Source organism: Astatotilapia calliptera, chromosome 15, assembly GCF_964374335.1.
Source record: "Astatotilapia calliptera chromosome 15, fAstCal68.1, whole genome shotgun sequence".
Classification (NCBI taxonomy): Eukaryota; Metazoa; Chordata; class Actinopteri; order Cichliformes; family Cichlidae; genus Astatotilapia; species Astatotilapia calliptera.
Window position 1 is genome coordinate 12488494 of NC_137436.1, and position 11910 is coordinate 12500403.

The following is an 11910-nucleotide window of genomic DNA, read 5'->3' on the forward strand; positions in this document are numbered from 1 at the left end:
CACGAAGACAATGTCCAGATATGCAGACGCACGCATATATCTAGCGTATAAGAAATTTCTTTGCACAAACTGTTGAGTCAAATGCCATTTGTTTTTCACAGCTTCAGGGGGTGCACCGTTCCTAGAAATACTGCAATACCAGGTCGATGCGTGGAGTGGACGGAGCAAGCCCCTATTCCATCTCCCTGCTCCAAAAATCAATTTAATATATGGTCCCCGGGTAGGGGACGTATCAGATATTAAACTGATAAGAACAGATACTACACTTGATCTTAGCCAAAAGGCCGAGAAGCGATACCCACATATCGCACGACAGAAACGACTCATTCTGCTTACTGCAACTCTAACTCATGGTTACAATGAAGAACACAGTCGCCTTCTAACAAATGGTAGAGGACAGGTCGATGTTTTACTGACGTTTTACCTCCGAAACATCACAATATAACTATGGTCGGCATGTTTCAGTTTTTAAACGGCGCCACATATATGACGACACTTTAGTTTCTGAAACGCCGGTCAGCGCATGCCGGTTAATGAGATTCAAAATCACGTGGTCGCCTGCAGTCCAATCAGCGGTCGTTGAGACGGAGCGTCTTCAATTCATTTTTATAACTTTCTTGGCGTTATAATTGTTTTCATAATATGATAATTACATACTGTTAAAATTTTCTCCTCCCGGTAACTGTATTCCTGTTATGTCTGGGCTTTCCCTAATTGCACAAGCCAACGGTTCTACATATAACATGTACAGTAAGACTGAGAGGGGGCGACCTTGGCACAGACCTCTCATTTGTCTTTCATCCCAGCTTTTTTGGGGGTGACTGGGTGGGGGGATATTGCTCACAGCAAATTCCTAAAAACTCCTATTGATCATTGTTGCTCCCATAGATACATTTCAGTTTACCAGTCATGAGGCTCCAAATTATACCAGGAGTGGGGTTTGAACCCACGAGAGCATGCGCTCATTGGAGTTTAAGTCCAACGCCTTAACCACTCGGCCATAGGGTTTACAGGGATGGAGGACTCAAATGAGAAAATATCCAGCGAGCAGCAGTTTTTGGTGCAATGTTTCAAAACAAGCTATGCAGAAGAGCATGTTTGGGAGCACCGTACATCTGACTTTGAAGCAGATGGGCTACAGCAACAGAAGGCCAAAATGAGAGCCACACTAACAGCTACAACAACTTTTTCAAGAATATTATTTTATGACAGACTTGAGCATGAATGATGAATATGAATCGGAAACAACAATGAACAACAATGTGAAACTGCTCATGAATCATTTAATCTATGAGTGAAAGTAGTTTTCTTTAATCTCCTCCTCCTTTAGTTTGCCTCTCCTCTTTATAAGCTCCAGCTCTCTTCTCCTACTCACATCTCTAAACAGTAAAGATCATTTACACCTCACACTGACAACATGCTGTGGACCTTCTGCACTCTCATCACTGCTCTAACATGTAAGATCTTCTTATTCCATTTTTTAGTCCATATTTAGAGCTAAACTTTAAACTTCTATTTTTTCTGTGTTTCCTGGCAGATGTTGATGCAGTGATTGTGTTGACCCAAACACCTGCTGTCCACACAGTTTCTCCAGGTCAAGAAGTTGTTCTCAACTGTAACATAGAGAGAGATGATGGGAATTCTGTTAGATGGTATAAACAAGTTCCTGGAACGGTTCCTCAGTATGTTCTAAGATTTTATCATTCTAGCAGCTCACCCAGCTTTGGAACAGGATTCTCCTCAGACAGATTCAACTCTAAGTCCTCATCAAACATTGATTACCAGTTCATTATCAAGCGAGCAGAGACAGGAGACTCTGCAGTGTATTACTGTCAGACATGGGATGACTCTGCCAGTGCAGCTGTACCACAGTGATTTAGACAGTGACAAAAACCTCCTCATTAGTACTTCTGCTTTTTTAGAAACTTTCACATGCAAAAAAAAAAAGACCCATAAAAGAAACCCTGTAATGTGCTATTAAACACTAAATCCTCCATTTTTAAATCCTTTTTAATCTTCATTATTAAAGGCATAAAGAGGAAAGCACTGAAATATGTACATCTCATTTACTCACATCAGCCCGAACAGATCACATAAACCAAACTATCCAACATATAGTATTATATGTTGCTGCAAGCTATTCTTAATAACAGAAATTTTATAGATACTACTCACAGGTCTAACTGTCCAACAGCAGTTTAACTTATCATTTAAAAAAAAGTGTAGTTAACATGCAGTTTAAAAAATATATATAAAGCTATACTGAAGCTAGTTTAGAGCTTCTACACCATCTTCATTTACATTTAGTTTTGATTATTCAGAAACATATTTTTAAGGCAGAAGGAAAATATAGAAGTGTGAGGATAAGGACACTAGTGATAAATGTTTGATTCTTTTACAACCATTTTTAAGAACACGGTGTGATTTATTGTAGCTATTGTATTATTATGGTATATATTTTTCTATCATTTGTAAAAATGATGACGATCAAACTGACTGACATAATACTCATGGGAAGGAAATATACAGTATTTACTCAGTGTCTTTTCTGCACACTGCAATTCTGTCAAGAATACTTGAATGTGTTTTAAGTATTTTACTATTGGGTGGCTGTAGCTCAGGTGGCAGAGCAGGTCAGCCACTAATCAGATGGTTGGTGGTTTGATCCCAGGCTGCCTCCTGGCTGCATGCCAAATATCCTTGGGCAAGATACTAACCCCATGTTTGCCTACTGGTGGTGGTCAGAGGGCCCGGTGGCGCCAGTGTCCGCCTCTGTCAGTGCGTCCCAGGGCAGCTGTGGCTACAATGTAGCTTGCTATCGCCAGTGTGTGAATGACTGAATGTAGTGTGAAGCGCTTTGGGGTCCTTAGGGACTAGAAAAGCGCTATACAAATGCAGGCCATTTACTTGTTTAAATGATTAGCACTAGTGCTCATAAACCACAACGTAATGATCTGGGAATGTGCTTGAAAGCGATTGTTTACAGTACACAGCAGTTATGTTAAAAATATGCTTCTCTGTTATCCGAAATAGAAATACAAAAACTAAAAGTTTTTTTATTTGCAAAAACTAACAGATCGAAAAAATACATTCCCCAAACAAACAAAACAAACTTTGTTGTTGATGACTGATGAATAAAAATAACAAAAAAGAATGCAGTACAGTAGAATTGTATTGCATGGGATCATTTTACAAATAAACTAATGCCAACAAATAACTAAAGCACAATAAACAAACATTGAGCTTATTTGAAATTCATCCATCCATCCATCCATTTGCTTCCGCTTATCCTTTTCAGGGTCGCGGGGGGCGCTGGAGCCTATCCCAGCTGTCATAGGGCGAGAGGCAGGGTACACCCTGCACAGCATCAGGAAAAAGGAGCACGAGAAGCTTGAGAAATACCAAAGGCTCAGAGAAGAGCTCGAGAAGATGTGGAGGGTTAAGGTAACAGTGGTCCCAGTGGTAATTGGAACACTCGGTTTGGTGACTCCCAAGCTAGGTGAGCGGCTCCAGCAGATCCCAGGAACAACATCAGAGATCTCTGTCCAGAAGAGCGCAGCCCTAAGAACATAAATAAACATAAATCAGAATAAATTTGATAGTATTGACATTATATAAATTAGAGATGGACCGATCCGATATTACGTATCGGTATCGGTCCGATACTGACCTAAATTACTGGATCGGATATCGGAGAAAAATAAAAAATGTAATCCGATCCATTAAATATCACGAAATCACCTCGCAAAACTTGCAACATGCCGTAACTCACCTCAGAACGTTAGCACGTCGGAGCAGTATGCATCACGTGATAGAGCGGCTGTGGCATGCGGGACCTGTCGGTGGTCTGGATAGCATTTGGAGCTTCGCTAGCAACCTGGCATTTCATCTCCGACAAAGTTATCCCCGAGAGAAGTAAAGCAAGTGTGTAAGTCCATCTCTGAATGTTTGTAAAGCATTCCTGCGTTAAGCTTAATAAGCGACTGCCTCTTCTTGCTAACAAATGCACAAAAAAACCCCAAAAAGAAATCTTTCTACCTTCTGCAAAGTTCATCGCCCCAGAAAGACAAGTCAAAACAAGTAAAAAAAAAATAAAAATGTAACAGCCTCCCGATTATGACCAATATATCATTTACGTCACTGATACATCCGTAACTGAAATTAACTCAGAACAATTTGTTTATTTTTTTAAATGGTCATTCAGAATCAGAAGATTATTTACGGTGATGTTTTTGGTGGGAGTGAAACAACAATCTACTGATAAAACCAATAAAAATAAGATATGATAATAAGAAATAACCACTGTTGGAAGCCTTATTTACTCTTATCGCCTTAATCATGTGCAGTAATTAAAGTTGAAATGAGAAACTTTGCATTTGAAAGATGCTCTTCTACTGGGCACTCAAAATGCTTTCTTACAACAAGCATCATTCATCCACACCTTCATACATAATGTGCGCACATTTTAAATATAAATTAATATTACTGTAGCAGTATTTTTATTTTTTTAAAAAGATAAAATGGCCACATTTAAGAAGGCAGGACCTGCAGTTATTGTCCTTTTCCAGACATTTATCTGGCACTTACTTTGGGGTTTTCTGCAGCTCGTCCTCGGGGCCCTCCAGACACAGAGACAGCAGGTCGTAACCCAGGATCTTCTGGGCTATGGTGAACATTTCTTTAATGTTGGGGTATTTCAAAAGTCCTCTGCCCATGCCCACAAACTGGCTGCCCTGACTGGGGAAGAGGAGCACGGAGCAGCCGCTGCTTTTGGGTGAGGCGCCGCGGCTGGCTCGCTGTTCGGGGGAAAAGCGGGGGCTTCAGCCGGAGGAGGGTAATCTCCAGCCGTGGAACCGGGCTTGTTGGTGGACAGCGTCCTGCTCAGAGAGACCAGCGACCTGACCTTCCCTCTGGAAGATGCCGCCATCCTGACTGCCACTGATGCCAACATGAGCTGTTCCTCATCCAACGACGTGTCTGCAGATGAAATAAGACGCACAGCCCGCCCGGACAAACTGTAATCACCAAAAGAGTCAACTTTGCTTGAACTCAATTCTGACATCTGCTCGGCATGACACCTCACAGGGAGACGAAAACAACCGCCAGAGGAAAGAAAAGAACAAAATCTTCAGCGAAGGAAGATGATATCTCCAATAAAACTATTTTTGAAGCCATTATGGGACTTGACAAAAAATTTGAAGCACAACTGGAGGATATCAAGGAACAAAACAGACAAAGTGCAGCTATGGTTGCCAGCTTGGCTAAGGCTGTAGAGTTTAACGCTGCAGAGATAGCTGATTGCAAACTGAAAGTTGTTAAACTGGCAAATGAACTGCTGCTTAAAGAAAACGAAGACTTGAAAAGAAGAGTGAGAGAACAAGAGCGCTACCGAATGAGGTGGTGCCTAAAACTGAAAGGGGTGAAGGAAGACAAAGACGAAAACATTAGAGTGAAGGTTTTGCAAACGCTTCAGAAGATTGCCCCTGACTTGAACTTAGAAGAGGCTGTTGATATTGTCCACCGCTTAGGGAAACAAGTTGATGGCAGAAACAGAAACATCATTATTCTATTCACACAGAGGCGAATTAAAGAAGAATTGTGGAGGCGCACCAAAGATTCTTCAACCTGCAAGCAAGAAGGCATCAGCTTCGCAGAGATGTTGCTGCAGGAGGACATACAAGATCGACAGCGCCTATGGCCTCTGGTGGAGGAAGAAAGACGTGCAAAACTACAAATATCTGTAGTTTCCACTCCGTATATTTTCAAAACAAACTCGTTACTTTGGGTTTAACGCATTTGGGGGAAGTTAATATTTTACGTCACTGCAGGCCTTCAAACAATGAGATTTGAGCCTAAACAGTGAAAGGCAGTCGCGTTTTAATCAGTAGAGGATGTCACATAAAAAGAGATGAAAGAACAAACCATGTACTGTAGTGTTGATTTATTTATTTTTAGCACAACACCAGAACAACCCCACGTGCCCATAATTTGCGGTACTTCAGAAAAAAAGGAGTGAACATAAAAGGGAGTAAAATGTTGTGTCAGGTAATTTCAAATGCAGCATTTCTATCACCTCAACAAACACTAACTGTGTTACAGTGTGTTGCTATCTAAAGCTCTACTTGCTGTATTTCACAGGAAGAGAAAGAATGAGAGCTAACTTCACTCAGAGATATAGAAAGAAAGAGAAAGAAACCAGGCTGTATTTAAAGGTAAGGACTGCTTAGTGATATTTGATAAAATGTAGTTGTATTTTCACAGGGACATAAAGTGCTTGTCTTACTCCCTTCTTCTAGCTCGAAATTACTTGCCAAGTGGTAAGGACCGTTCATGGTCACACGGTGAGAACATTGGTGTTGACTATGAAGAGATAGGGTCAGACAGGGGAGGGGCCAGTCAGATTTATCAACTCAACCTCCTTAAAGCATGGAGAGAGGCTGAAACCAATCTCTGGTGAGCCCGGTTAAGGAAAGAGATGAGTTGGTGCCTGAGATGCCAAATTCCAACATCCTCATTCCCGCCATTGAGATAACACTCTCACACAGGCCCAGAGAGCAGATGTTGCTGCATTGCAGATGTGTTATACCCCCTGCCCAGCCGAATGACTCTCAAAACGAAAATTTTGCAGAAAATCAATGTGATCGCTTGAATCACTGGAATTATCATCTCGATATCTCTTGTCCTTCTTTCATTTCAGACGTCTTGAAAACAAGTTTTAACAAAGTCCTGGAGAAGTGCCCAATGCTGGAGGACCTCCTGCTTTACCCCTGGCTCAGATAAACTCCTCTCTGACACAAACACACACGCATACTGAATTCACATCTTGCCATACAAATGTGATACAGTAACCAACTTTCTTTCTTTCAGAAAGAAAGAAAATTGGGAGATTCAAAAATTTCCTCACAGTAATGTTTGCATCAGTCTATCAGACGAATCCCCTCCAAGTCCAATATTTACATCAGTTACAGTGATAATGCTTGGTGTCTACTTTCAGCCACCGCAGTAGAATGCCAGGAATGAATCTCATTGAAATTGTAGTTGCATTTGCTATTTCATTTAATTGTCATGGATGATACACAGATAACCCAACAGCAAACAGAGGAAAACAATGGGCTTAAATACACAGAGGGATAAATGAGGGAATAAGACACAGGATGAGAGCACAGCTGCGAGAAATCACAAACAACAAGACCATGGGGAAGGAAAACTGAAAACACTAACATAGTCTAAGGAGCTTAGAAAGAAAACGTCTGGACTTCTTTAAGTTGCTTGAAGATGTTCAAGCAAAGTTTAAGTTCTTTTCATCCGAGAAGGTGAAACATCTTCAAGCAACTTCAAGTCCAGACGCTTTCTTTCCAAACTCCTTAGACTACGATGACCTAGATGACTGAGAACCTTCACAGACATGAAAACACTAACACAGCACACATGACTATCAAAGTAAAACAGCAAACAAGAGACTTTTACAAAGACACAGAGTTGACACAGAGACATGACTGACTGGGGAGAAATTGGGGAACATGGAAACAAGAGTGACTAGACATGACACGTGGGACACAGGGGCAAGGCAAAGTAACAGAAACCTAAAGCCTAAGAATATAACACAAGAAGAAAACAATAAAGAGAACCAAAAACATACATAAGAATAATCAATGAATATAAATGAACAAACACAAAACACTGGGTCACAGACTCACTACCATGACAGTTAAATGTACATAATAAATACTTTAAATCAGATGACAATGTAGCTGACACTGTGTTTATTATAATGTGTGTGGTCAACCACAAATCTTCATACTGTCATCCATAGATGAGGTCTTTATACAAATGATGAAAGATAATGAAAGAAACTGTTTAATTGATATGAAATGATTGAATTATAAGAAATATTATGGCTTTGTCTGCCAGTGTTTTTCTGTAAACTACTTTGAACTACTGGCAGTCAGTGAAGTCACTGAAAGGCAAGATTCTATGTTGTGTTGCCGTAGTTTCCAGAGTTTACTTATAAAGCTCACTTACAGAATTCAGTTAGAAAAGTCAAGCATTTGAAGGGTGCACATTTGAAGGAATATTAACTCAATCTTAGCTCATTACGGTTTACATTTTCGATTTTAAAGGGTCTCCGAAATTACAATGAAAAAGGAAACAAGAAAAATTGCCACTCCAGCCGATAAGAAAGATTCGGGAGATCAAGGTAAGTAAAATAATAAAATCAAATCCTGGTAAAATCCAAATCCTAGAAATGTTGACACTGTGTGAATCATTTTTGGAGCAATTGAATCATATGTTTAATTGAAAATAGCTTTAATACAAGATGTCTAATCAAAGAAAGGTTACCGGTCTTTTGGTAAAATAATGTAATAAGTTTATTCTTGGACTCAACAGTAAAAACAGACCAACAAGTGCCATCAAGATCTAAGACTTAGTAAACCTAGTATCAACTCGCACTGATCAGTTATTTTTTTCATCCCAAGATTAAACTTGTGATCATTTAAGCAAAAGCAATTTCAAATTCTTTGCCATCAAACTGCTTCCAGTCTTGATGTCGGGGACTCTTTTTCACCACTGTGTTGTTGTCGTTTATAGATTGTAAGAGCAGGACTGCTAAAAGAAAGGCCAGTCCTGAAAAGAAGACCCCAATGAAAAGGAGGAGGGTCGCTGAGCAGGCTGGTCCTTCCACCAGCTCAGATGTGGTCAAAGGAGTGAAGCGCAAGGTTGTGCAAGATGAAGAGGACACAACAAAGAGAGCAAAGAGGGCTAAACTTCTTGACCATATGAGCGGTGACAAGGAGCAAGCATCCTCCTCGTTGGACTCTGGTAAAGGTAGGCTAATTAGTTGAATAAGGGGGTAGATTAAGTGTGGTTGCTAGGTTTAAGATACTGGTGTTTAGTGTTTGTGTCTATCATCCAGTGAGCTGATATGCTTTTGGTGTTTTCCACATCTCCAGACTTGAACAACAAACAGGTGTGCGCAAAAAATGGCAAAAGAAAGGCCACGGGAGACGACAGAGAGTCACCCAAGAAAAAAAAAAGGAATGTGGACCAGGACAAAAAATCAGTGGCAGACCAAAAACGTAAGTAGCAAGCAGCTTGGGTTTTATATTCAGGGGAAGGGCAAAAGGAACATTTAGGCTACAGAGGAGAGTAATTTGTGTCACAGCTGTAATAAAACAAGATTTGCTGTTTTGTCTGTTCAGGTGAATTCCAAGCCAGATATGTGGAGGAGCACCAGCTCGGAGAAGGAGGCTGCGGAGCAGTGTTTTCTGGCTACCGGATAGAAGATCGTTTTCCAGTAAGTGTTCAGATGATGGTAGTAAGACAGGCAGTAACGCAGATAATGGATAATATCGTAAACTGAGACGTCTGCTGTGTTTCCACCTTTCATTATGTCATACTGAGGAAATGCTCACCAATGCTCTGTGTCTTCTAGGTTGCCATCAAACACATTCCCAAAAATAAAGTCTACTGCAAAGTGGCGGTAAGCGTCCAACACTTGAATTAGTTTTACATTACTGGATTGAATGCGGCGTTCCTCATCATCCACTTTGTTGTAATATTTCAGGATGAAAGCGGGAAGATGCTCTCGGTGGAAGTGGCCATTATGGTTAAACTTGCAGGTGAAGCAGAAGGGTCAGTGGGAATATCAGCACCTGTGTCCTTGCTGGAGTGGTTCGACCTTGGCAAAGAGCTGATCCTGGTGCTGGAGAGACCTGTCCCCGCTGTGGACCTGCAAAAATACAAAGCAGAATATGGAAGAACCTTACCAGAGGACAAGGCCAAGGTAGGTTGACTGGGAGAGCCTTAGACTGTACAGCATTCAATCAAGGCAGAAAAGCATTAACTCATTATTGTGTTTTTCATCTTTTCCAGGTCATTCTGAAGCAACTAGTTGATGCTGTAAAGGAACTTGAGGATAAACACATCTTTCATCGGGACATCAAGGGAGAAAACATTCTGATTGAGACCGGCTCCGATGTGCCTCGAGTTCGCATCATTGACTTTGGACTGAGCTGCTTTGTTAAACAGCGATCTCTGTATCGCGTCTTCTATGGTAACATATTCTGCTCCTGCTTTTCACAGATGTAGCAATTTGTGTCTTTTGTTTTAGAAGAAATTGTAATTGTGTCTGTTTGTTAGGCACTCCTCTTCACACCCCTCCCGAGTGGTACAGGAGGAGCTGCTACAGGTGTGGACCCACCACGGTGTGGCAAATGGGAGTGGTGTTGTATGAAGCGCTTCATGCACGGCACTTTAGTACCGAGAGGTTCCTCGCAAAGAAACTGAGCATCAAAAAGCGTCTGTCCACAGGTAAGAAAACTTCACACTTCCAGATTCACTGATGTCTTGGATCACTAGAACTATCATCTTCATCTTTTTGATCTTTTCTTTCTTTCAAGAATGCCAGAATTTCTTGGAGGCATGTTTAACTATAGCCCCGGAGAAGCGCCCAACACTGGAGGAGCTCCAGCTTCACCCCTGGCTAAGATAGCACACACAAACACACAATTCACACCTTATCATATAAGTGTGATACATTGTGGTAACCTCCTTTCTTTTTTCTGTTGGACAGGAATGGGTCAATCTTAAAAAAAAAAAAAAAAAAAATTAGCTTTTTCGGACTTCCTGTAACCCCCCCAGCCATCCCAGGAAAGGGGATCTCTCTTTGAATGGGCTTTCCCGAGGTTTCTTCCCATCGATCTGGCCCCCTGGGGAGTTTTTCCTCGTCTTCATAGAGAGCTTGGGCTGGGTCAGGAGCTCCATCAAAACTGTCTTTATTTGATGACATTAAAGTCATCAAATAAAGATGTGTTTTACTTAAAGTAAAATTGGATCAAAATAAAACTTGTTTAATTCATCTTTGCTGAGGATTCTCCTTCATTACTATTTTGTTTTGTTTTGTTTTTTTTACCCATGGTGCATTTTGACAAATAAGAAAACTGAATCAGGTTAAAGTGTGCACAAAGACAGTCACACTGCAAATGATCTGAAGACTTGCATCTGTTGCTCTAACCCCCAACTAGTTTAGACAGATTTCCAGGTTCTACCAGAGGTTTTTTCCTTCAAGAAGGGAGTTTTTCCTTCCCACTGTTGCTGAGTGTTTGCTCATAGTGGGTTGTAAAAGCATAAAAGTTAATAAGAGGCATTCATAGCAGAGTTATCACAGAGGGAACTATATAGCTTAAATGTACAATTTCTACAGGACGAATTATAACTTCATTATGTATAAAAGCTTCTGTGGATAATTACTCCTATTTGTAACTTTACACAAGAGAAAGTTTGGTGTCACACTATTTATAACAGGTTGGGTTTTGTCCTCTGAGTTGAGCCTTTGGTTGCAGTTTATTGAAGAATTTCCTCTAAAGTAGCTGTTGATAAAGATTTAAAGTCCTGTTTATATACAGAAATATGCTTTAGTTCATGTTTTTTACATGTCTGCCTCAGTGGATCAGTAGAAGATCTGGCACAGGAAACTAGATGATGAAAAAAGGGTACGAATACACATATATATCTATAGATACAGATATATAAACACACACACACACAGGTTGCAACGTAGTATTTTCATTTTTTCTTAGCATTTCTTTAACGCCTTGGTGCAAAAGAATACCTGCATCTGTGTGTTGGAAAAAAGAACTACAAATTTGGAAAGGAATTTATTCATGTTCTTACTCATAGATGGAGTACATGGTTTAAAAAACACTGAGGAAACAGATATGAGGCGGCTGTATTAACATAAAAACATTAATACAGTTAAAAATGAATAAAAAGTTGCACGCTTAAACTTATTACAGTTTGTACAATTAATCCATGTAACAATAGGTTCTCCCTTAATATAGTAGTTATTAAAATATCTTTACATAAAAATACATTTTTAAGTACTCTCCAGTGGAAGTCTGTTGTGGCTTA

General features: G+C 40.3%; 1 protein-coding gene and 2 non-coding genes across 3 annotated transcripts; 1 reads left to right on the forward strand and 2 right to left on the reverse strand.

Annotated features, from left to right (window-relative positions):
• Positions 1 to 105: 105 nt before the first annotated feature.
• Positions 106 to 296, reverse strand: LOC113007179 (U2 spliceosomal RNA). The gene has a single exon (XR_003269869.2). It is a non-coding gene; the product is annotated as a U2 spliceosomal RNA (small nuclear RNA).
• Positions 297 to 922: 626 nt separating this feature from the next.
• On the reverse strand, positions 923 to 1012 carry trnal-uaa (transfer RNA leucine (anticodon UAA)). Its single transcript has one exon. It is a non-coding gene; the product is annotated as a tRNA-Leu (tRNA).
• A 5766-nt stretch (positions 1013 to 6778) lies between these two features.
• LOC145420388 (serine/threonine-protein kinase pim-1-like) lies at positions 6779 to 11795 on the forward strand. The gene is made up of 9 exons (XM_080289579.1): positions 6779 to 8197; positions 8590 to 8826; positions 8952 to 9077; positions 9201 to 9295; positions 9434 to 9481; positions 9566 to 9784; positions 9874 to 10054; positions 10141 to 10311; positions 10401 to 11795. Exons 1-9 carry the CDS (start codon positions 8137 to 8139, stop codon positions 10490 to 10492), a joined length of 1230 nt encoding a protein of 409 aa, XP_080145705.1. The 5' UTR covers positions 6779 to 8136; the 3' UTR covers positions 10493 to 11795.
• Positions 11796 to 11910: the final 115 nt, after the last annotated feature.

Excerpts from the sequence above, each read along its gene's own strand:
- LOC145420388 (XM_080289579.1), top strand. The coding sequence starts at position 8,137 with ATGAAAAAGGAAACAAGAAAAATTGCCACTCCAGCCGATAAGAAAGAT. Across the intron at positions 8,198-8,589 it reads GAAAGATTCGGGAGATCAAG|ATTGTAAGAGCAGGACTGCT; the intron begins GTAAGTAAAATA and ends TGTCGTTTATAG. Across the intron at positions 9,296-9,433 it reads GGATAGAAGATCGTTTTCCA|GTTGCCATCAAACACATTCC; the intron begins GTAAGTGTTCAG and ends TGTGTCTTCTAG.